This window comes from Phocoena sinus, chromosome 9, assembly GCF_008692025.1.
Source record: "Phocoena sinus isolate mPhoSin1 chromosome 9, mPhoSin1.pri, whole genome shotgun sequence".
NCBI lineage: Eukaryota > Metazoa > Chordata > Mammalia > Artiodactyla > Phocoenidae > Phocoena > Phocoena sinus.
Genome location: NC_045771.1, coordinates 20,131,777 through 20,159,720, shown reverse-complemented (window position 1 = coordinate 20,159,720; position 27,944 = coordinate 20,131,777). Strand labels below are relative to the sequence as shown.

The 27,944-nt window shown below is 40.7% G+C and overlaps 1 protein-coding gene and 1 pseudogene across 2 annotated transcripts in view; one reads left to right on the top strand and one right to left on the bottom strand.

The window, feature by feature from the left end:
* The window catches only part of CHCHD3 (coiled-coil-helix-coiled-coil-helix domain containing 3), a 314,451-nt gene that overhangs the window by 104,047 nt on the left and 182,460 nt on the right, over nt 1-27,944 (bottom strand). For both annotated transcript variants that reach the window (XR_004351461.1, XM_032643324.1), the window contains exon 5: nt 27,233-27,316. Coding sequence is in view for 1 of the 2 variants with exons in the window: in XM_032643324.1 (XP_032499215.1) it covers nt 27,233-27,316 (84 nt within the window). In the remaining variant the exon portion in view is untranslated. The remainder of the gene's footprint in view (nt 1-27,232; nt 27,317-27,944) is intronic.
* Nucleotides 58-13,530, top strand: LOC116759685 (annotated as a pseudogene).

The following is a 27,944-nucleotide window of genomic DNA, read 5'->3' as shown; positions in this document are numbered from 1 at the left end:
ATCGTGGGCTTGTATCATTTTTATGAGAAAATTATGCCTCAATTTCCAACAGGTATTATGCGCAAATTGGTATCACGAAAGAAAGGTAACTTACCTAGAAACTACTGGGAAAGTGACTGTCTGACCCTCTCCCACCCACAGCTCCCATTAACCTTGCTTAAATGGAGGTTTCCCACTTATCCTAATTATAAGGTATTCATTTTTCTCACTTTTTCTTTTATATAATAATGTCAGTAAGAGGTCTCAAATCTTCCTGTTGTTTGTAGCTCTTCCGGCTGAAATAAAACAGTATCCACCCGTCTACACTCACCTTTCTATTACACACCTAATGCCTTTCTGCTCTTGACACAGTTGTGCGTCTCACTACCCTTCTACAACCATGAGACAGAGCAAATTCAGTCATCAGAAGGGTTATCACATGATGTCTTGCAAGACCCATACAGAAACTCTGAAATCACTGCACGTTACCAGTGGAGGAGGCTCTCACTGAGGAATGTGACACAGTCATTCTCAAGGTCATCAGTCTTAACTTGTGCAGGGCTCAACAAGGTGCTACCACGTGCACATTTAAGAGCACACGCACTGCACGGCTCTATCCAGACAGCATCGCGTATGTATTGCCAGCTGAGCTCAGGCTTGCCCTACACCTCACCCTAGCGGGTCTCCTGTCTCCCACAGAAGGGAACTCTATAAATCTAACACGCAAACTCTCCTGCACTTGCTCAGCATGTGCATGGGCGTGCATTCACGCACATGGTGTTCTCTTGAAAACCGTGGGCTAAAAGGAAAGCTGTTAACAGTAATCCTTACTGTAGAGGAGCAGACGGACACAAGCTGCTTTTATCATCAACTCTGTTTAGTTCTTCCTTCACACACAATGTTATACTAAGAATCGGTGCTCCCCTGGATGCTCTTTCTTACCCACTTCACCTTCTTTTCCAGCCCTCAAATTCATTCATTCAAAAGAGCTCACTGAAGAACTAACACGGGCCAGGCCCAGGGGTGGGAGGGTGAAGACGTCTTTAAAGGCCAGTGGGGAGAGAAATACAAGCAGTGAATCCATTGCAGTAGCAAAGAGAACTGCCTTCAGCTTCGCAGTCCTCTGTGCCTCCAAGAGCCCCCTGTTACAGTGCAAACGCACGGGGGCAGCAGGTTCTGTCGCCCAGCCTAATGTTCCTCAAACGTGTAGGGCGGTCCTACCGACTGAAAATGTGATTACATTAACTACAGAAACAACCACAGAAATCACAGAACAGAAAACAGACTTTAAAGATTCTCACAGAGATTTGAAGACCTCCTGAGATTGTTTCCTCAGAATTCAGGTTGAGAAACTCAAGGCTAATCCATTTATTACCCCTTTAGCTTACGGTCAGTTAACTTCTTAATAGGGACTCATAAGCAAACAGGTGGGATGAACAGGACTAACACTTCCGAAAGCAGAAGTAATCAGTGTAGAGCAGAGCAGAGTAACCGGTGACTCCCTGAGAGGAAGGGGAAGTGTCAGGGAAGGAAGGGGTCCTGACGGAAGAGAATAGAGAGGCCCAAAGTCCTGTAAGTTGGTACAATTTACAGCAGCATGTTTCAAATGCCTTCGACTCAGCTTCATTTCTAGAAATGTCTGAAATATTCACAGGTGTGTATAAAAATTTAGGGAAAAAAATTTTCATCACAGAGTTTATAATATTGAAAAATGAAAAGCAACTTAAATATTCAAGTTGTCACAGAGGACAGCTAAAATAAGCAACAGATGACCCATACAACAGAGGGATAGAAGTTGGTTTTAGGCTATGTTTTTTTCTCTGGACGAAGGAAAAGAAGAGAAGAAATATTTAAATTCCTTTAAGGTTTAGTTCTTGGTGAACAGATTCAAGAATACGGACAGTTACACAACCATTTTCTTATAATGTTCCAAACTGTACCAGCTCTCCTCCAAAACAAAGAAATAGAAACAAAATCCTGGCGTTTTCACAAGCTACAGGTGCATCCACCCACAAGGCCAATACAGATGAGACAGTATGTATTAATTTTTTAAAGAGGAGGGAAAAACTTTTAAATTATGAACGTTAAAACCCTATTTATTCTTGGTGTCTCTGAAATTCTTCTGCCATTTGTTAAGCGAGTCAATGTTCATTTTTTTATTCACTCAAATATTTACTGACAGCCATCTCCTAAGACAAGGTACTAGTAGCTGAGGGAAATACTTAAAAAGAAATTTAAGTAGTTATATGATTCCAGTCCTCATAATCCAGAGGGATATGACAGTCATATGAAAAAAGTCCCTAGGGGGCTTCCCTGATGGCACAGCGGTTGGGAGTCTGCCTGCCGATGCAGGGGACACGGGTTTGTGCCCCGGTCCGGGAGGATCCCACATGCCGTGGAGCCGCTGGGCCCATAAGCCATGGCCGCTGAGCCTGCGCGTCCGGACCCTGTGCTCTGCAATGGGAGAGGCCACAACAGTGAGAGGCCCGCGTACAGCAAAAAAAAAAAAAAAAAAAGTCCCTAGAAGAGCAGAGGCTCTAAGGATTCCACGTTTACAGAAGAACACAATTCCATCAAAGCAAGAGTTCAAACTGTTGCGAGGCTAGTGGAGGCTTGGATTCCTCAACAGCAAATATGACTAGGAAGCCATGACTTATATCAATTGATTACACAATAAAAACCAGTCAAGGAGGAAGTAAAGTTAGAGGCTACTGTCTTCATTTTACCTATAAGGAATGGTATGCTTAACCAACATTATACATTTGCTTATTGTCCCACAGGTAGTAAGTGCTATAACCAAATCAGCCCAGGTCTCATGCTCCAAATCCAGGGCTGTAAGGTCTTAGGTCTTGAGATTTTAAAATACTGTAGTGTTTTCAATACTAAGCAATAGATGGTACCTCTGTAAGTACTTGATAAATTCATGGTTTTCTTTGACTATGGAGGTATCATATTTATTTAAGTCACCTAACAATGAACTGCAATACTCAAGCAAAAATAAGATCCAATGCAGATGGAACACCTATCTCAAGTTTTAATTTCCTTTCATCGATTTTGTACCCAAACTCAGATGTTAATAATAACTGTGACAATGGTTCTCTCAAGTGCTGGCAATGCGTATAAAGCTACTCAGGTGAACAGAAAAGTCATTCTTAATTTAGGTGTTAAAAAATCTCAGATATGAAATGGAGAAAGATTTCAAAAGTGGCAAAGAGATCACCTATCCATTTCAAAGACATGTTTATCTTTTTGTATTTCAAAGGAAAGGCCTTTTGAAAGAGGTGGCATAGAAATATGCATGTGAATAGAAGCACATTGAAAAGTCTTAGCTTTCAGGTATAATGGCTCTCCCTTAGAAAATACTGTGCAGGATTCCTGAATATCTAAGGCACATTTCATATGCTGCCAAGTACACCAAGGGCCCTGCAGTATCATGTATGTCCAGCTTTATTTGATGACTCATTAACATTTTTCTGCATTATGGCCCTAAACCCTACGACTACTTAAAAGTTTCACTCCTCAACTGCAGAAATGCATTCATTCATGTGGTACTAAAAAATAACAGAATTTTTTTAAAAATACAAATAAGACAAAGTGCGGGGGGGGGGGGTGGAATGGGGAAGAAAAGATAATTATGGAATACCCAGTAAAGGCAATTTGATAGTCTTCTTTTAGAAATACTCATGAAAATCTGTGCCTGAAAACTGCTGGTATTTGGTAGCCAATCTTTTCCCCACGACTCTCCTGAGAAATGTTCTTAGAAAGATCCCACAAAGGGGTGATAATAAAATGCATTTCATCAAATGACTCCTTGGTCCGGCATGGAGTCTCTCTCTCATCTTCAGTTGGATCGCAACTCCTTTTCTTCCAAAGCCTATGTCATTTACTCCGCCTTAATCCCACTGTGCCTTCTGCCTAGTGTAAGTCCTTCCAAACTAGACCCGTAAGCAAGAGTGCAGCCATCCAAGAGGGACAAAGCATACAGTATTCTGCTGGTTTCCATAAAGGCAGACCCTGGAGATTTAGAGAGCTGAGGTACACAAAAGCATTATAAAGAACAGCATATTCACCCCACAGGAAAGAAGTTCTTGTGAAACCCCTGTGATCTGAACATACCTCGAGGGAAAGAGACTGGATCTCTACTTCTAAAAAAGGTCTTTGCTGAAAAGACAAATGTGAAACATAAGTGTAATCTGGGGTAAGAAATGTGAATTCGGCCCTGAAATGAATCCTTTTCCCAGCACACATTCATAGAAATTACAGAGCAAAGAAAGCCAGCCATAACCAGGCTGAGTTTGAATTGCAGCTTATTGCTCAGTGTGACCCAAATGGAACCAGGCTAAATAAATCCATCAGCGGCCAGATGTAAATGGTCGTGTGCTAGGCTTAGTTCCAACAGGCATTCTCTCTGCCTGGTGAAAGCCCTCTCTCCAACTAGAGGACAAGTTATTAAGAAACTGTTTGTCATCTTAGATCGGATGGATCATTTGTTTCCCTCAATTCGTTTTCTCATCATTTACTCATTACACACCTCCTCCTGATGGAAGGAGACATTTATTCGCTTCTGCATTTATTGCATTGGCAAACAGAAACATTCTGCTGCATTTCCTGGGGGGTTCACTCATTTATCTATTGGATAAGAGACTGAGGTTTTCTACAGGGCAGAAAAATTAAAATATCAGTCAGGTTGACAGCTGGGAAAATGAGGGGCTCTCTGCTTTCTTGAGCTTTTGGTTTAGTGAGAAGCCACAATGTTATTTCACCAAACTACCACTTCACATGTAACTAAACGAACTCATATTCCCAACGAATCCTACACATGGTAAAATACACCACTGAAAGTACCTGAGATGCGAGGCTAATTGTTATTTTAAATAGAAAATGTAACAAAATGCTTTCCAAGATCCATTTCTATAAGGAGTTAAGGAGCTAGGGGGAGAACACTATCTTACTAAACCAATGAAAGCAGAGCTAGAATCATAGAATTTAAAGTTGTAAGGGACCTTACAGGTCATGGAATCCTTTTGCAAGAATCTTCTTTGCAACATCCCTGACAAGCAATCACTCTCATTCTGCCTAAAGCACTGATGGTGACAGGGAGACTGGCATACGCCACAAGGCAGCTTATTTAGAACTGAAGGCTTCTGCTTGACAGTGGTCACTTTCCAAGGGTGACCTGACTGCAGGTGACCTGACTGCTTGTGACCTTGGGCAAGCCACTCAACTTCTCTGGGTCTCAGGGTCCTTGTTTTAAAAATTAGGATACTCTGATGTTTAAAGAATCAGAGTTGGAGGAGGGGAAGGTCATCTAGAGGCTAGACTACCTCAACTCAGCCAAAAGACTATTTGGTCCAGCGGTCCTGGGATACCTCACTGTCTTCTGAGGTGGCCACTCCATGGCAGAGCTGCCACCCTGTCTACAATTCTCTATGCTGAGACGCAGGTTATTCCAATCTGGATACTGGAGCTCGTTTAGACTACAGCTGTCTTCAGCTTCTTTTCAGTTCTTTCTTCAATTCTTTTTTCCTCCTTCCTCTTTGGCTTCACTCCCCTTGAACCAACATTTGTTATACATCTTTCATCCGTGACAAAGCAGAAGCAATACTGCAAAGGAGCATTCTGTTGAGGCTGCCAGCCACTGACACAACTCCTCAAGCAGCTGGCCTATGCCAGCCCTGCCCTCATCTTCTGACTCTCTCATACCAACTTTCTGGGATTTAGCTCTCAGTTCAACAAAGCACGAACAGCCTAATGTTGCGCAAGCGCTAGTTATACAAAGAACACTCGATATTTAGCCTTTTGCACACTTAGAGCTTGTGTATCAGAGAACTCCAGCTTTCCTGATACAATATTACTCGAGTCCCACTGGATCATTCTGGGGATAAGAAAGAATATAAACACTAGCAAGAATATCACTTTTACAATCAGGAATGTCTCTTAGCTAAGTGTTCAGAAAGCCATTTTTTTTCTAAATAGCTCTTAAATCTGATCTGAAAGCACCCTGGGCAGCCATACTTTCTGTACATGGACATTTAGTTCAACAACGATCAGAGTTCAGCCGCTGCCCTGGAGCCTCAGTTTACCACCTAGAAGAGATCCTCATTCGTTACCATGAGTGTCTTAGTCACAGTTGGCGAACTCAACGGAAGTGATGCAGCGATGTACTTGATAACTTCACTAAAAGCCCCTTAAATGTTCAACCAAACCTTAGAAACCAGTGAAACATAGCAATATAACTTTCCAATGATTAATTCATGTGCTCCCTCCCAGTATAGTTAATGTCAACCTAAAGCCAGAGGACAAGTCATTAAAAAATAAAAACTGTACCTCAGTTATAATGACCTAGCTGCTACAGTTTCCTTCATTTGTCTTATCTTCTATATAACCAGCTTAGATAAAAAGCAATATAGAGGTGATTCACAGGTTAGCAATTCCTACAGATTCTATTACACAACATGGGATGATAAATAAGATTTTTCAATTTGGTTTCATCACTTACTTTATCCAAGTGAAAGTCTTTCTGAAGACACCCTTATCTCAAAAAGATAAATTCTTTTGAACGCTTCACTGTGTGTAAGAAACTAGAGGAGAGGGAAATAATCCTTGCATTTATGTATCTGTTATAGTCTACTGGCTCCTTAAGAAAAGGGAACCATGTCCATGAATCTTGGCACCTAGAACTCAACGTGTGTTGACTAAAGTGGGGAGGTGGGGAACAGCAGCAATGTGTCACAAGTTGAAACAAAGACAAAGCTTATTTTCTCTTGATTCTGGTACTATCTGACCGTACTGAAAAAGATACCAATTTCAAAAGATGAGTGGCAATGTGATAAACCTCAATTTCAAACTACGGTAATGACTTGATAACTGAAAGATTTTAAAAATAACGTAAAAAGTTCTGAAAACTCTATTATCCTGCAGCTCATCCTGTTCAGAACACTGTTTTCAAATACAATGTCAGCAATATCTCTATTAATTACAAGGATGTATTCAACCATATACCTGTTATTAAAACTGCATTTTCTATAATCAGAAATGTTAAGACAAACAGCTAAAATGAACTGTAATTTATCAGATAAAGAGGGTTATGGTACAAAGATACTCTTAAAATTATGCCAAATGTATTGGAAAGCAAATCATATAACTGAGTGTCCTGAGAAACATTTACAGGGAGGGTAAAAAAGAGAGTGATAACCCGTGCTAAGAATGAGAAATGAACATGTGTCCCAAAGCTCCAGAATAGTCACTTTAACATTTACAGTCATGCCCAACCACTGCAGCTTCAGCTGACTGTCCACAGTAGAGAAAACTTCGGGGACTCCAACCTTTTTCTGTTTTAATGATGAGGAGGAAGTGAGAGGGCAGTGGGGTGCCAGGAACCTAAAAGTGGGGAGGGAAAGGCGAGAGAAGGAGAAAAAGAAAAAACAACCCCAAAGTGGAGACTCGGTACAAAGACAACAGGTGCAAAGAGTAGCTATTAGGCCTTTTATGCTTGGCTCAGTGAAAACAGGAAAGGGAACATGAAGGTGGAGAAAACAGATCTGTCCACCCTGTGCACAGGCTAAATGTGGTTAGAGGAGGACTTTTTGCCCAACTAATATTATAAACAGGTGTCGAGTCAAGCAGCCTATTTAGCCTCTTTGCGTCTAATGCAATCCCATCCCAAGTCCAACCTCCCAGGAGTCCATGCAGGACAAAGGGTGAGATTGCGGGCTTAGCTTCCAGGGATCAAATCCTGGCTCTCCCCCTTACTCTCTCTGTGACCTAGGATAAAGTACACACCATTACTCTGCCTCACTCTCATCTATAAAATGAGGATAACCGTCCTGAAGGTTAAATGAAGTAAGGCATGTAAAGTGCATGGCAGAGGACTGGCAAATGGTAGGCTCACGATAAATGTGGCCATTCTGCCTTTCAAAGAGCTAAGTAGGATTATTCATGCTGACTTGGAATGCAAGCTCGGGAGAGACCTAAGGAGAGAAGTACAAGGTCACAGGGAGACTCAGGCACATTTTCACTTGACACGGAATTTTGTAAAAGTACTTCAATATTCATCTACCCGATCCACAGCGCCTATTTACTATTCCTCTAGAACAAGGATTAGAATCACTCTTGAAATTAGAGTGCCATTTGAACTCAACATAGAACTGATCTGCTAACAAAATACAGACCAAAATAAGCACTGTCTGCCAGACTTGGCAAGACAGATACTGTAGTACTTGAAAAGCAAACCTGGCACTTTCTGAAAAGATAATGAAGGATACACTAGAGCAATAAACGGCATGGAATCAAGGCAAGAGATTTGGGTAACTGGTGTTCAACAGTACCTGCCAGAGGGCTCTTCCCCAAACATGGCGCAGCCTGGCCTTCGGTGCCTGCTCAAGTGGCACTTGATTAGAGCCCTTCCTACGTAAAACAGCATCTCCACCCGCCCCCGCACACTATCATTTTCTATCCCCTTATTATGAGTTATTTTTCTTCATATAACTCACCACTACTTGACATGAAATATATTCGTTATTCAGTGTTATATTAACAGAGTGCTAATTTTATGAAAACAGGATTTTTTTCCTGTTTTCTGCTGTTAAATCTGCAGAGCCTAAAATGGAGCCTTCCATAGTTCACTCTAAATAAATATCAAATGAATGACTGAGCCTGGTAAACAGCTCGTGGTGACAAAGAAGAGAAAACGTTCAAGCAAAAATTCTCAATTGTTAGTAAGAAGGGTACTAAATTGCTTGTTTTAAAAAAATAATGAGAACTTATAAAGCATAGAGAATATCCACCAACACATTCCTTTTGTATGTGGATAAACTTTTAAGAGCTGTAATTTTCTCAAAAGAAAAATGTTTTTTTTTGTATAATGGGATGATCCAGAAGGTATATTATATAAAATAGGCTATGGGAAATTTTTTTAACTGCCCTATGGGTGTTCAAGGTGGTGAGTTAGCAGGTATTTTACCATATTTTGTACCACAGAGAAAAAGAGAAAGAAAAAACAATTAACAATGGATACTTATACCCTTATCTTTAAACTGTCGCATATTCAAATAAAAAGACATTCATCCACAACTGAGAAACTAGGTTTAATCCTTATAATGCCCATAATTTATGGCAACTGGATACTTTAGTCATTAAAATATACTATGATTCAAGGGACTAAAAATATAAGAACTACATATATAAAAGATAATTTAAGGGGACTAACCAATATTAGTTGGTTGGTTTTTTTTTTTTTTTTGCGGTATGTGGGCCTCTCACTGTTGTGGCCTCTCCCATTGCGGAGCACAGGCTCCAGACGCGCAGGCTCAGCGGCCATGGCTCACGGGCCCAGCCGCTCCGCGGCATGTGGGATCTTCCCGGACCGGGGCACAAACTGGTGTCCCCTGCATTGGCAGGCAGACTCTCAACCACTGTGCCACCAGGGAAGCCCTAGTTGGGTTTTTTGGTTTGTTTTTTGAGACAGAAACAGTAAACAGAACAGGAAGTTGTGGGAAATATATGAAAATGAATTTATATGAGAAACATATTAGAGTTTCATACATATAAATCTTTTTGAAAGGTTACTGGCTTGGTAATTTTGTGTTTTAGACTTAAGTCTTTAAGTTTTATGAAAATTCTCAGATTGCCTTTTGAGGAATCTAGTCAAAAAAGGTACACTTTTAAAGAAGATAACACAGTCTACTGTGATTGCCTTCTGAGCTGGCCGACAATATGGTGAGACTCTTCGTTTTATAATTAAAAGGACTTCAGTGATTTTGCTCTTTGGTGAGTACTTTTAATAGATCCTTGTATAAACCGCACAAAATGATGAGACAGGCCAGAATGAAGCCTGACCTAGTACATTTTTCTGTAGAAATGAAATCTACAATATTGATATCAACACCCCCTATCATCTTCCTGCAGCCATGACCCCACCAGTGATGGTTTCTGCCACTCATGAATACAATCCAAAATTAAACTCGTTTTTCAAGAAAAGACCCTTCTAACCAGGAATGTTCTTCCCCGTGAAATCCACCATTAGACGAGCGTGTCTGTCAAGGAAACGCCCCTCTGTGATTCCTCGCTGCATGTCTCCTTGCTCTTGCCCCATCACGACCCTGTGACCTGTCCTCACTCATGTTTTCATGCTTTCTCCTCCTTGTCATCCATTCCATTTTATGGGTAATAGGAAGAGGGTTTAAAAAAAACCCCAAACCCCCCACTAGTGCTGTACTTCTTATTAAATAAAAAACTCTGCAAGACTGACCCTAAAATCACAATGCAGAAATAAATCCTTGTTCTACATTAATATCCTAAGTCAGAGACTTCCAATGGAAGATTAAAATGAAAAGCCAACACTAAGAAACAACAACAAGAACCAACCTAGACATGAGCTGTATAGAATTCCCTCCAGATTCTACAGCCTCCTCTGGACCTATGCTCCCCATACCCCAGCAACTTCCTTATAGCTGCTACTCCCAAACTTCACCACCAGTCTCTGGAATCTGATCTCTTTGCCTTTGTGTGCCCAGTCTTGAGGAGCTGGACTCCAACATTATAATATCGCAGGGTTTAATAAATAAGCCATTTTTAACCTGGAAAAGTGGAAGTTCAAGCAGCTTTGGGTTTCTGTTGCTGTTTTAATTTTCCTCCCATCAGCTGGGCTTATATTCATTCAACTCAATGGACAAAGATTCACCCCAGCCTCTCTCAAGAGATAGAGGATGACAGAAAAACATAAGGGCACAAAAGTATCCAGATTACTATCTACTATCTCTGATACATATAGGTTGCCAAATTTGAATGGAAATACATACAAGAGAAATCCCTTTTTACCAGATAAAATGAAGTACATTAAAGAGCTCTGAAAATCAAAAACATAATGTAGACCCAAATTGTAGCTTTTTAAAAAATTACGTCTATTTCACAAAACTGACCTACAATTGAGCCAGTGATTCTATTTCTTCTGGCAAAATTCAATATAACATTTCAACATGACAAAATAATAGATATTTTTTCTAGGGTTTTTTTTTTTCCCAACAAGTTACCTCAAACAGTGTATAATTATCAATCTCCTAGACGCTGGAGACTAATGATGATGATACCTGATGTTATCCTAATTTAATATCCATGTAAATTCACATATAATATTTTATTTCCTCTCCACACCCTCAGGAAACGTGTTTCGAAAGCCAATTTACAGATGAGGGCTCTGAGGGTCAAACAGGTTACTTGGTATTTCCAAGGACAAAGAACTGTTACGTAGGAGGTCTAACATTTGAATCCATATCCACCTGTCTTTAATGCCATTATATTTACCTTGAGGTCCTTTGGTGGAGGGGTCCCAAGACTTTGATGCATTCCAGAATCATCTAAGCTCATCTCCCTAATATTCTGAGGTCTGGGGTTATTCTTTTTTTTTTTTTATTTTTTTTATTTTTTTAGATGTTTGGGGTAGGAATTTATTAATTAATTAATTTTTGCTGTGTTGGGTCTTCATTTCTGTGCGAGGGCTTCCTCTAGTTGTGGCAAGCGGGGGCCACTCTTCATCGCGGTGCGCAGGCCTGTCACTATCGCAGCCTCTCTTGTTGCGGAGCACAGGCTCCAGACGCGCAGGCTCAGTAGTTGTGGCTCACGGGCCTAGTTGCTCCGTGGCATGTGGGATCATCCCAAACCAGGGCTCGAACCCGTGTCCCCTGCGTTAGCAGGCAGATTCTCAACCACTGTGCCACCAGGGAAGCCCCCTGGGGTTATTCTTAAATACCGCAGGTAATGACCAGAAGACAAGCATCTGTGGGTATATGAAAACGAACAACTGGAACAAACTAGCAACTTAGCTGTCCTTTCCTCTGATAGAACAATCAGGTGAGTTCTACTGAAAATTTCTTTCATTCGGTATAGCAATTAATGTTAAAACTATTGCATGCCTGCTTTGTACCATGATATCAACAAAGCTAGTGAAATTTTATTGCTTGTTTGATTAAGTTTCATAAAGCCTAAGGAATGGTTCCCAAGTATTCATTATATTTCAGTCACCTCTGCAATAGCTGGGATGGCCACCCCAACACAAATCACTTCTAGGAACCTAAATAAACAAATACTCATTCACTAACTTAGAACCTATTTGATGAGACAATAACAAGGACTAGGTAGACAATGCCACCACTCCCTTCCCCGACTACATAAAACCAATTTTTAAACCTCCAGGTTTCTGTTTCCTCATCTGAAAAAGTACACTACTGTGCTAGATGAATATTAAAGTTCCAAGAAGCACTTTCTGCTCGTGGACGCCGCCGAGTAAGCATCGTTGACGTCTCCCCACCCACCCTCCACTGCCGTCACGTCTAAGTCAGAGTCACCCAAAGAGCCCGAACAGCTGCGGAAGCTCTTCATCGGAGGTTTGAGCTCTGAAACAACCGATGAGAGCCTGAGGAGCCATTGTGAGCAGTCGGGAGCGTGCACAGACTGTGTGGTAATGAGGGATCCAAACACCAAACGCTCCAGAGGCTTCGGGTTTGTCACATATGCCACTGTGGAGGAGGTGGATGCGGCCATGAAGGCAAGGCCACACAAGGTGGATGGAAGAGTTGGGGAACCAAAGAGGGCCGTCTCAAGAGAAGATTCTCAAAGGCCTGGTGCCCACTCAACTGTGAAAAAGATTTTTGTTGGTGGCATTAAAGAAGACACTGAAGAACATCATCTAAGAGATTACTTTGAACAGTAGGGGAAAATTGAAGTGATTGAAATCGTGACTGACCGAGGCAGTGGCAAAAAGAGAGGCTTTGCTTTCGTAACCTTTGATGACCATGACTCTGTAGACAAGACTGTCATTCAGAAATACCACACTGTGAATGGCTACAACTGTGACATAAGGAAAGCCCTATCTCAGCAAGAGATGGCTAGTACCTCATCCAGCCAAAGAGGTCGAAGTGGTTCTGGAAACTTTGGTGGTGGTCGTGGAGGTAGTTTTGGTGGGAATGACAACTTTGGTCATGGAGGAAACTTCAGTGGTCGAGGTGGCTTTGGTGGCAGCCGCAGTGGTGGTGGATATGGTGGCAGTGGGGATGGCTATAATGGATTTGGTAATGATGGAAGCAATTTTGGAGGTGGTGGAAGCTACAATGATTTTGGCAGTTACAACAATCAATCTTCAAATTTTGGACCCATGAAAGGAGGAAACTTTGGAGGCAGAAGTTCTGGCCCCCATGGTGGTGGAGGCCAATACTCTGCCAAACCCCGAAACCAAGGTGGCTATGGTGGTTCCAGCAGCAGCAGTAGCTATGGCAGTGGCAGAAGGTTTTGATTACTGCCAGGAAACAAAGCTTAGCAGGAGAGGAGAGCCAGAGAAGTGACAGGGAAGCTACAGGTTACAACAGATTTGTGAACTCAGCCAAGCACAGCGCTGGCAGGGCCTAGCTGCTACAAAGAAGACATGTTTTAGACAATACTCATGTGTATGGGCAAAAAAAAACTCGAGGACTGTATTTGTGACTAATTGTATAACAGGTTATTTTAGTTTCTGTTCTGTGGAAAGTGTAAAGCATTCCAACAAAGGGTTTTAATGTAGACTTTTTTGCACCCATGCTGTTGATTGCTAAATTTAATAGTCTGATCATGACGCTGAATAAATGTGTCTTTAAAAAAAAAAAAGTTCCAAGAAGCAGTAAACTTCTATGTGTCTATAAAATATTCCATTTCACTAACATAGCATCCAGGTATTAATACTGGTTTTAATCGTCAGTCAACACAGGCTTTAAAACATCAGCAATCTTGTTCTGCTGCCTGGCAAGGCTTAAAACCCAGGATTTCATCAGAATCACTGTTTCCATCTGGCAACATGTAGAGTAACATTCATTCAGAAACTATCTTTTGCATAATTACTCTTAAATAGCTAGGGTACAACTGACAGTTCTGTAAATGTAGTTACTTTATGTAACTTGTGCCTCTATTTAGCACAATATACTTATCCTTTTGTCCTTCTGGCATTATTCTTTTGGGAACTGAGTTCATGGTCAAATCCAAATGATACAATATAATTTTTTAATGTACCCACCAGAGAAATGGCAGTCTCTGTCTTTAATTACATGCTATTGAATTTTAACAAACAGTTCTAGGAATGTCTGCCAAATTTCTACAATCTAGAGCAACTACATCATGAGAGAAAAGACGGTTTACAATTTATTATGTATTATTTTTCTGGAACTACAGAAATATTCACTGTAGTTCTAGTTAAATTTTCATTTTAACAATAGCTAGATAAAGAGAAACACAGACCTTCTCAGCACATGTACTGCCTACCCAAGGATCTTAACTCTCAGCCTTGAACTACTCTTCTCTCACTTCTATTTTCACTCTCCACCTCACATCACTTACAGTCTGTCTAGGCAAGGTAGAGACTACATTGTGATTAAGTTCTAGAAATACTAATATTAAGAAGAAATGACAGGCAAGGAGGAGGGATGAGATAGCAGAGGTAAACCGTGCCTGCATTAGTCACTCCATGGATCACAGGACCTACTGTGCACAATACCGGGGCACAGAGTATGTGCTCAATATCCCCTAAACAGGGGATGTCTAACACGAGGCAGAGCAATGTACAGAGAGACAGCAAGCTTGGGGATTTCCTAGTGAAAAACACTGAAGCAGTAGAGGGAAAACCATCACGGAGGTTAAATGCAGGAATGGCTTAAGGGTAGCTGACTGAGTGTTATATTTCTGAGATTTAATTACTTGGGTTAATTCAGAGGCAGAGCCTAGGGAAGCCCCTGAATTGAAGTTCAAATAGCTGTAAGATAGGAGCAACACCTCTGGCCTTAAACTAGAGAAAGGAAATTGACAGTAAACTCGTATTTGTGTGACAATAACCTAAATTTGCAGGAAGTTTGTGCTCCAAGATTCCATATGTACGCAATCTGAACAGCAGGCTAAGTAGGCTGGACTGCTGTGGACACAGGAGTTCAAGGGCTATGCTGGAGATCTATTAGAAAGAAATGATTTTGCAAAGTAGGCCATGGCAAAGGAAGACGGTGAGGGCAGAGGTGCCCAAGTGGCAATGGGAGCTACAAGAAGATCATTCTTGGACCCTCCACCCACTTCTCTCGCTGTCATCTCACTAAGCCTCTTCACCATCACCATGGCTGATCTAGCCTGGCTTTAATTTTGATTTCCGGTTATTTCTCCCCCTGGTATTTCCAGGACCATCATCTTTTCCCTCCATCCTCTTTTCCCTCCATCCTCTCAGAGGCTAAGGCCCAATCTACAGATCCTTTACTGTTTCCTTACTGTCAGCATCTCTCCTATCCGTTTAGTCTAGGTACTAAAGCCATACTAATTGTATCCATCATCTGATCACGAAACTGGTTTAATATCACTTCACTGCAGAATATGATCCACTGGTAAGTAAGACTGTTGGTGCTTAGTTTATGTAAGAAGCCAAGTACAAATGCTGCTAAGGGAAACATGGCTGAGAATCTGTTACTTGACTCTACTGGCTCTGAACAAAAAATGTCATGCCCACTTCCACCAAAATTCTTCCTAAAATCTGGGCAAGGGGAGTGGAATTGCATAATAACTGTAATGTCAGAAAGCCTCAAGGGAGTATCGCACTCTACCACGGTCACACAGAAGGAGAGGCTGTCGGCGAGGAGACAGAGGCCTGGCCACATTGGCTGGGAAACTGTAGGGCAAGTTACTTCATGTCTCTGAGTCTGAAGAACAAAGTCAGTAACTGGTTAAGTGGTGAAAGAAGAAAATACCTTCCCCTAGAGGTCTGTCCAGGGGTTAAAATGATTGTGTTAAATAATTTCGTGTACTGCCAGGCTTATGATAGTCCCTCAATAGACGGAGGCTGTTTTAATATGCTGCTGCTGATGATAATACTATATTTCTTGACCAGCAGCCTTGGAACAGCAAGGATGTCCACAGTGCAAAGTACCCAGGAACATTTTCACCAAAAGCCAAGTTTGGGGATAACTCATGAAGTTCGGATTCTATTTAGGACAGGGTTTGTGGACAAAACTGATTACCCCTGCCTCAAGTCACATAAACGTAATGGATAAGAACATCACTTAGGCAATATGATTTAATTTACTTCAAAGGTTTGCGCCCAAATAGTAGCATCTGCACTGACTGTTTCACTTGATGTAAATAAGACATGCAGCTGCATTACTATCAGTAGCTGGCATGGCTGGAGCAGAAGGACCCTCGCCTGAATCTCTAGGAAACTTGCAGGGTAAGGTGTAACTTGAGGTGAGGTGCACCTGGAAGATGCATATCTAAGGTACCTGGGCCACTTCTGGGATTAAAGCCTTTCACCTGCTGAAAACTCCTTTATTCATTTACTCAACAAAGATCTGTCAGGCACCTACTATGTGCCAGGCTCTGTTGCAGGGGCTAGGGATAGAGCAGTGAACAGACAGGGTTCCCACCCTCATAGATCTCATGTGAAACTACAAGTCGTGAGGGGGCAGTGCTGTGGCCACACTGTCCTCCCTGGACTCTTGAGCTTAACCGTCTCTGAAGCTGAATGAGATTACAGAGCAGGATTGTTGACCTTCATTCAACTTCCTAGGATACAAAGACTGCACTACTTTCTGACCTAGGCAAGCAAACCTTACTGCTTCCAAACTCTTTCTGAATGGTCACAGAAAACTCGAGATTCTGAAGGAGTGGAAGATATTGATATATATTTTGCTTGTTCCTCCAGCTCTAGATCTTGGTAAACACTTTTGGGTTAAAGACCCACAGTGGTAATTAAATATTTATCAAATCTGATTACCCTCCTACTTCATTCCATGAAAAAGAAGAAAAATCCTACTGCGAGCCTGGATCCTTGGTGGCATTCTGTGTGCCCAATTCTTCACATGAGGATGTACGACTCTTGGGTTAATGGGCGTGATTCTGTGTCCTGAGGTGGGAGGGCCCTGGTGAAACTGAGCTACCATGGGTACAGCTTTCTCAAAGACTCTTAGATAGACCAGAGATTATGAAGACAGTTTAGAGTCAGAACACAGCCCTCCAGAGGAACTTTAGAATCCCTAGGCCTCTTCCTCTTCTGTCCACCCTTCTGCAACACAGTACAAAGGCAGGCAATTCCAGGATGGCTGCAGGTCCTCAGAAGCCCTCAAATTAGGAACTCTATCAACAAACTTCTATGGCTGCCCGACCTCTACATTCTAGGATGCAGATAAGGAAGGACTCAAAAAAAAATGTAAGTCCTGGCATTATGCAGGGCACAGAAAATCTCAGATGGTGTACTGGGATAAGTTAATGAGTGTTTCTTGAAAGAAAAGACTATGGTTTAATGCTGAAACATGGCATGCAGTATCCTCATCTTGGAAGCTCAGAATGTATATAAACTCTGAGAAGGCCTACAGTAAAGAAATCTGTTCTGCTTAGTTAAGCTTAGCACTCTTCAAAATTATTTGGCCAAGGCACCCATCCCACTTCCTGACTAACACATTAATTTTAAAAGTTATCTAGTGCCTATTATGTGCCAGGCACTATCATGGTGATCAAAAAGTGGAAATAGCTCTGGTCTTCATGGAACTTACATAATTAACATTTATTTTCAAATATAGTTATTTAACACAACCAGTTCACTGGGTCTGTCTGTTTACCTATCTATCTATCTATTTATTGGCTGCGTTGGGTCTTCGTTGCTGTGAGCAGGCTTTCTCTAGTTGTGGTGAGCGGGGGCTACTCTTCGTTGCAGTGTGCGGGCTTCTCATCGCGGTGGCTTCTCTTGCTGCGGAGCACGGGCTCTAGGCACGGGGGTTTCAGTAGTTGTGGTGTGCAGGCTCTGGAGTTGTGGCTCTTGGGCTCTAGAGCACAGGTTCAGTAGTTGCGGCACACGGGCTTAGTTGCTCCGCAGCACGTGGGTTCCTGGACCAGGGCTCGAACCCGTGTCCCCTGCATTGGCAGGCGGATTCTCAACCACTGCGCCACCAGGGAAGTCCCAGTTCATTGGGTCTTTACCTGAGCATTTAACCTGACGAATCTCTTCAACCCACTAGATTCCACTTTAAATCCCATGATCTTTAGACCTTTAAGGGACAAAAAGTAGCAGCTATTCCTCACAAAACATTTCTGCTCTGGAAAACAGTCTGGCAAAGCCTCCACGGATCCACTGTGGCAATTAAAAGCTCTGTACCAGATGCCAACAGGTGTTTGTACCGTTTGTATTCATCACTATATCTACGTACAGTGCCTGGCTCACTGGAGGAATTTAACAAATGTGTGTTTGAATGAATGGTGAATGCCAATGACCCCCTCTAGCGCCCTCCATCCCAAATTCTGATAAGAATGACCAAGGTCAAACTCCTAGTCTCCATGGCCAGGCTGGATTTAGATTCCCTTCATTAAATGCTGACCTTACCGTGCCAACCTGCTTTTATATGCCAAGTTCAGATATGGGCACTTCTTACTTGATGATGTTAAGAGATAACACTACTTGCAAATGTTTTAATGACCAAATATATCTTTCTTAATGAAGCTAATGTGTTGAAACGTAATCCCTTATAGAGGCACAGCTGGCTCATGGTCTGAACATAAAACTGGGATTCAAGTGCATCTTCTAACGCCAGCCCTGCAATTTCCTTTAAAAAAATTAATATTCATGTATTTTAATTTTTTAGTCAGTAAAATAGGGAAATAAGCACTGGCTGGTCTGCCTAAATGGAGCACACTTGAAATATATAAATAAACAAGATAGCAAGAAGCAAAACAATCACTAATTATGAAATTGGAGGCAAAGGAAATTTAAGAGATTTAGCTCATTTTCAATCAAATACACAGGAAATACACAGGAAACGCAGAATGACTTCCTGGGTGCAATATTCTTATCAATAACAAGAAAAGATTCCAAAGAAAGGAAAGAGGATATTAATTGCTTTTCAAATAAGACCGCCTACTGAGCCCCCCAGACAAAATGAACAGAATCTTTAAAAGTGGAATTAATTTTCCCTGGATTTCATAACACTTTATTTCTTACCTTGTCTTTACACATTCAAGTGGCATACCATTTTAAAAACTGTCATGGTAAACAGAATCTATTTTATTGTAGAGTCTTTCACAAGGTAAAGGAAATGTGAAGAGCTGAGAAAGTAAGCAACCCATACTGTTGGCATCTTAGCACTTATGATCATGACAAGTACTCAAAAAAGGCAATACTGGGCTTTAAAGCTGAACTGTACATTATCTCTTTCTCAGAGCCCTGGGGCTACCGCTGCAAAGCACAGTGGTCCATTCTAAGATCTGAATAGAGAAAAGGAAGAGATCATTAAATTATAATTTCCATGCACAATTGGTACAAGTATTTCCTACCAACAGGACTGATATGAAAGCAAGAGCCCAGAATAAAGCTGCTCAGCAGAGAGGATGGCAGTATAGTGTCCTGTAAATTTGATTTCACTGAAAGCCCTGACACATCATAATAGTGAAATCCTATTTACTGTAGCAAGCAGGGTGGATAATGCTATTTAATACCTGGTATACTCTGTGCCATCAGCCCATAGCTTTGTACTCCACATTCTCATCTTACCTTAAGGTTAATACTTCTTGACAGCCTACATGGTAAATAGAGCCCCAAATTAAGTGCTGATACCATGATTTACAAATCTTTCCTCTAAAGTTGGGCATAGAAAAACTGGCTCCAGTTAAAGGGATCATTTTTACGGGATGCACTTTTCACAGTTCATCCTGGAAAAAATTTAAGTCTCGTATCCCTAAAGCCAGATTAAGAAAGCATTTCAAGGTTACCCAAGGTTACCACATTTCCCATTAGAAAATTCAGAGAGGTTAACAGAAAAGCCAATGTGTTTGGAGGACTTGCTGAATAATGAATTAAGGATAAGACCCCCATATTCACTACACTGCATCAATTTTCTTGCCCCTAGAGAACAAAAATAGAAAAAAAAGTTCACCCTGCTTGCTGCTTTTGGAATATCTGCAATAATAAACTTCCCTTAGGGAGCCCGGTAAGAGTGCAAAAGGGTTCAGTCTCTGAATCTAAGTTATAAATAACTGTTTCAATTACATTAACAAAGGATATGGTGATATTGGGCCTTATTAATTTCTCTACCTAACAGTTAACATCTAAGTGCATTTATTTGAACTATCATTACTCGTTAATGATAAAAAAAAAAAAATCTCAGAGCAACTCAAGGTACATGCTGAAAACCACTTTGCTGAAACCTCTGCCGTTTGTAATGGTATTATGATTAAAAGTGACATTGGCTTCTATGCCTTCAACATCCAAACTCCTGGACCAGAGAGGCTTATCTCTTTCTGCAACCCTCGATAACTACAGAAACCACAGAGAAACTGCCTTGATTTCAAGATGAATGAGGAGGCCAGTACAAAATTTCCAAGTGTCGAAGGAATAATCTCTCTCTCTAGGCCAACAAATGCAAACTAGCATAAACTACGGAGGCATATCTACCACAAAGTTATGCTTTTAACTACTGTGTTAAATTTGCTATATCACAGTGCATGGCCAAAACATGCACATTATTTAGTGTATATATCAGCCACCCATATGACCTAGAATCACTGACAACTGTTTAGAAAGCACCTCGGGGGAAAACATCGAAGGGGTTTTTTTATCCCATAAATTGAGTTTTAGCAGTTATCGCCCTACCCCAAAATAGACTGTTTATGTTTTAGGATCTCAGATGTCAGTGGTCTGTGATTCTACCCTGTATTAATCCCTTGAAATGGCTGACCCAGCTCTGCTCAATGAAATATTTTTACAGTGACAGACTTCATCTGGTAGTAAAAATGCATACTAATTTCTTCGCATAAGGAACACACTGGGCTGGCAATAATCTGTTCTGTTGTCATTTCTCTTTATTATCATTCTTGGCATTATTTTTCCCCCAAGCTTTGCAAAGAGGAACACAGAAATGAAGGTGCTAATGACAAAGAAGTCGTCAAGCAATCATAAAAGCCAATTAATCATACAGATGAGCCCAACACTGTGATACAATAGAAGATATGCCACCCACTATAAGTAAAAAGGCTTTTAAAAATTGCTCATTTGATGTAAGCATGACCTTAGAATTTAATTAGCAACTCTCTCCACAGGTGATGAACTAGTAAAGTATTTTTCTTCTTAATGACAATTTATTTTTCACCATTCTCTTTGCCCTGCTCTCTTTTGCTCAGCTTGTATAATTCCCTCTCCTTAATTGTATGCGGTTGACTGCAATGTGTATGTAAATAGCTGCTGAAATCCAGAGGAGCCTGTAAACTGAAAGCAATACATACCCCACTACCCTGTTGATCTGAACACTGTAACAGTACCCAACTAAGCTCTCTGATCTCCCTCAGCTCCTCAAGCCACCAGGCCTTTTACAGCTCTCTTCATGCTGTGCCAAACCCCACCATTCTCATGAACGCCAATAGCAAAGGGCATTCAGTAGAGCAAATCAATTCAATTCATAATTGAGAAGTCAGACATGCAAGACACACTGATCATCAAAGAACTCATATCTCTAGATGTCCTGGGGAGTGAGGGGTCCTTCAACCTAGAAGATCCTGGGAGAATCTGGATTCTGCCCTGTTATAATATGGCCTTGGTCCTGCCTCTCAATTTCCTCCCAGAGTGCTAACAGACTACGAGAAAAATACACACTTTCCTGAAGAATATCCAGGCAATGGATGTTCCGGGAGCAGGCAATCCAGGCTCTAATTAGATAACCATCAAAACAGTTGATAAAACAGTTACAGAATGAGATGACTATCCTGTAGTAACACTGTGAGCATATGAATGAATGAATCTCAAAGACATTTCTAAACTGCTTGAATGACTATGAATTTCTTACTTCAAAGTAAAAGCAGCACAACTAGATATTACAGTAACTCTTGGGGGTATCATGCTGCAGTCGCTAAGTAATAAGGCCCTGTTTATTCCCTTTTGCTCCAATTTTCCCAGGAAGTGCCAAATCCTGGGGAGAAAATTAGGCATTTTGAATGCTTAGCATTTTCAGGTTATGAGGTGGCACTGATCAAGTTTTAACATCAGGACCTAAAAAGTTGTATTAGAAGCCAGAAGGAGTTAATTTACTACCCAAAGAATTAACAAAGCAATCAGCAGGATTTAACTTCTTAAGTGCACAACTGACAAACATTAAAGATGGTACTGGACAATGGCTAAAAGCTCAGGTGTTGGACCTGGCTCAAATCCAGATCACATTTTGTCTGTATATTCTTGGACAAGTTACTTGAAGCCTTAGGACCTTCATCTAAACAACAGGGTTGACAGCCTCATAGGGTTGTTTATGATAATAAAATGACATAATCCATGCAAAGTGCCCAGCACAACATAAATACTCAAAAAATGTTACTGTTAGCTACTAGGACGATGAGGATGCTATAAATATCCAGATGTTCAAAGTTAAACTTGATTTTCTCACAGGACAGATTTAGACTATTAATTTAAATAACTAATGAAGATACTAAATATTTTGTCAATACTTAAGAACTGTACACTAATAGCTTGGACCTAACTTTACGGCATAAGCTTAGTAAATGTAGGATTTGTTCAATGCACGCCTACTACGTGAGTTGTGGGAAATAAGAAAATGACCTTTACCCTCAAGGAGTTTACAAAATAAACACAGATAACTAATCACAATTGTCATAAATGTGGCACATTAAGGGAGGTACACAAAGCATTATGGAGAATTCCCTGAGTGACTGGCAAAGGCTTCTTAGAAACATCTAAGAACCTTTTCTTTGAAAGCTGCCCTGGGCTTTCTTTCATCAAATCTCCCAACAGGAATTAATACTCTCAAGCCTCTTACCTCAACCACCAAGAATTGATACTCAAGCCTCTCTCAGTTAGGGCATACCTACATGCAACGCCTCTCACGTTCTTTTTTTTTTTTTCCCTTTTAATTAATTTATTTATTTTTGGTTGCCTTGGGTTTTCGTTGCTGCACGCAGGCTTTCTCTAGTTGCGGTGAGCAGGGGCTACTCTTCGTTGTGGTGCCTGGGCTTCTCATTGCAGTGGCTTCTCTTGTTGCGGAGCATGGGCTCTAGGCACACGGGCTTCAGCAGTTGTGGCGCGCGGGCTTAGTTGCTCCTCAGCACGTGGGATCTTCTCAGACCAGGGCTTGAACCCGTGTCCCTTGCATTGGCAGGCGGCTTCTTAACCACTGCGCCACCAGGGAAGTCCACGTTCTTAAAATACAAAAGTTTATCTCACGTCCACATCAACGTTGTTTGATGAAGCTGGCAACATTTACAATGAAACAAGGACTCAAAAAACTTAAATGGCTTTGACCTTCTTTCTCAGTGAAGAGTTGTTGCTTTTGCATACTGGTTCTGAGAAGCGTGAAATTGGTGTCCAATTAAATTGCACTTATTACTCCTCCCGAGTTAGTGAAAGGAGAAAGTTATCTCAGACTCCTGGTGAACCAGCCAATATAAATACCTGGGACGAGAAAGCTCCATTCACACAAGGGAATGTCTAACTGATAAGGAGTTTACTGAAATAGAACCAAGAGGCACACCAAGCTGTATTACAGAACTGCATGTGCTTCAAATGCTCAACAGACTCGGGTTCATAATTCTCAAATGACCATGAATTTCTCACTTCAAAGTAAAAGAAGCACAATGAGATATTAAAATAACTCTTAGGGGTATCATGCTGTAGGTGCATCACGAAATTTGCCTCAAGTCAATGAAAATGAATAGTTGAGTAACAAGACTGAGTCATAAAAAAGTGATTATGTATACAATTACTGTGTTTGCTAATCTAGCTGATGGGCAGATGGTACGGTGGTCTTAGAAATCATCCCTGCAATGACTCTGTAAAAGACTCAGTGTCCCCTCCTCTCCATTAATATACCACCTAGTATTCAGTGTATGGTTTCTTAAGTTCACTTGGTTAAAACAGAGAAAGATATGTACTTATATCCACTTTTAAACTTGAATTTTAAACAGGAACCTGGGATTTCATTGTAAGTTAATGATTCTGCAAGTTATAATACCACAATCATTTTTTTTCTTACATTATCCACTATTGGATTGGGCATTTTACATCTTTTAACACAAAGTGTGTAGAATTTCTAACAGAAATGGTTAGACATTGTACTTTTCACTGTCATCACAAGAAAAATCCTCTTTACAATCTTTCGCATTAAGGCTAGAAAATGCTTCGTCTCTGGACACCTAAATGTCTCTCAAATGTTCCTAGATGAAATCCAATTGGACAAAATTCACCTTAGGTACTTTAGGAATGGCAGTAATAAACAAAAACAAGATATTATAAAATGGGCAGAAGACACCGGAAAGCTGAATAACACTAAAGTAATTTTATGATTTTTAATATCTTGCACACATGGAAAGGAAATATTCTTTAATGGCAACAGCTTGTATTTGCTAAGCTCTTTCCAGTTTTCAAGGGGCTTTTAAATATATCATTTTATCTTGTCCCTCCAATAACTCACAAAGGTGAGTAAGGAACAGAGTATTATCCCCACTTTATAGATGAAGTGAGAGATTAGGTGAATTGTCAAATAACTAGATGAAAAAGCCATGCCTTCTGACTCCTAGTCCAGCATTCTTTCCACCACATGTTCTTAAATATGGAGTTATTAAGTATGAACTAATAATAATGTGATTATTCCTCCTCGGCATTCTTCTAAGTTCACTCAGCTTCTCAGCTTTCAGTTAAAATTCCTAAATAACTTCTTTCCAGCCTCATCTTCAAAAAAGAAAAGATGGTGTTTGTGTGTTATAAGACGACGTTTGTGACAATGATTTGGTATCAGCACACCATGTCCACCTGACCTTCCCCACCTTGTTCTAACCTGAGACCAAAAACAACAGTTAACTGTTAAGCAGACCCCTTTAATCGGCCGAGAGCAATCCTCTCAGTGCCTCATACCCGTCACTGAATATCTCTATCAAATTGGTGGATTTATGAGAAATGGGTAAATATTTATCAGTGCCTTTTCTTATACCTAACAGTAATCGATGAGGACTTCAAAAGGTATCTAGCATAGTAATACTTGAAAGCAAAGAAAACTATCACTGAGTGGGGAAAAAGCAGGTCCTGGTTAATCACCTCAAAAACTTTTACTCAATCATTTTATTCAGCTAACATTTACTCATTATATCAGGGACAGTGCTCTGGATGGACAGAAGTAAAAAGAAGAGCTACCACTGACTGAATGGTTATCCTGTCCTGGACACTATTATAGGTGATTTGTGAGAATTATCTCATTTAACAAATTAATGAGGTAAGTACATTATACCGTCATTTTATAGCTGAGGAAACGGAAGTTTACGTTAGATGCTCCATGATATGCAGCAGGTAAATGTCAGTTCAGGGATTTGAATCCAAGCCACCTGATGTCAGAACCTGTGCACTAAACCAGGCTTCTGCAAACCACAACTCATGGGGCAAATCCAGCCCGCCACCTGTTTTACTACAGCCCTAAGAATGGTGTTACGTTTTTAAATGGTTGGGGGAAACAAATCAGAAGAAGAGTATTTCATGACATTTGAAAATTACATGAAATTCTAACTTCAGTGTCCATATACTAGAACAGTCACACGTGTTCACTGACACATTGGCTATGGTATGGCTGCTTTCACATTACAATGGCAGAGTCGAGTAGTTGCAACAGAAACCATACATGGCCTGCAAAGCCTGCAATATTTACTATCTGGCCCTTTACAGAAAAATGTGCTGACTTCTGTGCTAAGCATTTCCACTTTATGCTTATTTAACATCTCTACTTGGATGTCTTAAGTAGCATCCCAAACTTACCATATCCAAAATCGAACTGATTTCCTCCACTACCCACATCCAGATCCATATTTTAATAGCCTTGGCCTTGGAAAATCCATCCTTCTAGCTGTAAAAGCTATATACCTAGAATATCTCTGAGTTCTTTCTTTCACTCATGTTCAAAACCATCAGCACATCTGGTCAGCTCTGCCTGTGAAACATCCAACCACATCTCATTCCTCCACTGCTAGCACCCTGGCCCAAGCCATCACCACCCCTTTTCTGAATTGCCACTATTACCTCCAAGTCCCTCTTGCTTCAGTTCTTACCCAAGACAGCAGCCAGAATACTCTTCCACTCAAAAGCCCTCATGGTGCTGGCCTGCTTCCCATTGCTGCAGACCTCTTCCCAGATACCATCTCATTAGACAGGCCCTCCCTCTCCACCCAACCCCACACCTACACTCTTAGGCCCTGGGACTCCTTTTCCCCCCACTTTACTGTCTGCCATATTATCACAATCTGCCATTCAACATGTTGACGAGGTTTTAATTGAATTTAAGCTCCACGAGGGCAGAAGTTTAGCTCACTTTCTTTATTAGCATATCTCTGGCACTACCAGAGCCTGGCATATATTAGGTAGATATCTGCTGAATCAGTGAGAAAACGGTCCCTACACTCAGGAAGCACTCAGTTCAGTGACATACAGAGACAGGTGAAGATGATCAACATACAAATATTTGTACTGAATGGGGCTTAATAGTTTATTTCTTAGTTTATCTAGTTTCTTATGAAACAACCTATTCTAAATCAATCAACTTTGGGGGTCTCAATCAAAGCAAAGAGAAAGCTAGCTTTGTAACCTCATGGTCTATGTATGAACTTATCCTAGACAACAAATATACTTCACTGAACAGCGGCACTGATTGGGTCCTCAAGCTCCCATTCTTAAACCCACTGCTTCCTTTTGTTCCAGCCTTAATTTCCTTCTTTGCGTCTCTGTCAAATTCTAGGGTCAGGTCAACCAGAGGTACTTCCTCCACTCCTCATCCTAACTCTTCTCCTGAGTCCTACTATTTAGCTCCTGTCCACCAGTTTTGAAGAAGACATTCATTTCTTGGCCACAAGTGCAGTGAAACAGCTTTCACAAAGACAATTTATCCTTTAAAACACTACCATTTCTAAGAACGTGCTCAAGTTTAGTCAATGTTTGGGAAAGCCAACAGTAGCACTCTACTGTTTGACCTGGAGACAATGCAGTTTCTAAACATACAGGGGAAAATATTTGGAAGGAGTTCCTTAGTAGTAAAATGCATCAATGAACAAACAACACAACAATATGCAAAACTACCAAAGTAAAAATGACATTATCTTCGAGAACGATCTGCACACTTGGCGTCTTCATTTCCTGGCCACTTTTTAATGAGAAAAAGCAGTTACAGTGCTAATGTACTGATTTTTAAATATATACATGGGAACACCGCAAATGTGGTAAAAGAAGAGAATCACTGACAAGAAATAGTCATACCCTCTCCTCCAGTCTAGCCAGCTGCTCTTTGTAGAATGCATCCTGCTTCTTTATCACTCGATCTTTCTCTTCCAGCTGCTTAGCCTAAAAAAAGAAATGAAGAATATACTATATGAAGAAAAAGCAGTAACAGCAAAGCAGAAGTATAAACTGCATTAGAAATAAGTATTCAAAGATGAAGATTTTTGCAATCTATTAGGTCTCTGCCATAGAAAAAACATTAATAAGATGAGGACTGCTGCAACTAAATGTAAAGAATGAGTCTGCATTACACTTGTTGTTAACTGTAACAGCTGTGTCCTACTTTGTCCAAGTGTTTTTGATAATGTCAGAATACAGCACAGTTAGTTTTATTTAACTTCTCTTTCGAAGAGTAATTTCAAGGATTAATATTTTGCACAATAAGACTTTGATTTTATTCCAGGTATAATACACATGGTTATTAACCATCTTTCTGGAGCGATAACCACAAGAAAACGCCTATATAAGATTTTGTACATCAACCTTAACGTTTGAGAACCCTTAAACTAACCAGTGAAACCAGCATATAAACACATGTATTGGTCTACCTCCTTTTTAATGAAGTAGCTGTCTTTGGCGAAAAGGGCAAAAACTATTGTATTTGTTTATTTGAATAATTTTAAATAATTAATAATAAAATGATAAAAGTAATTTTTAAACTCTTAGTTATCCCACTTCTAATTTATAAGAT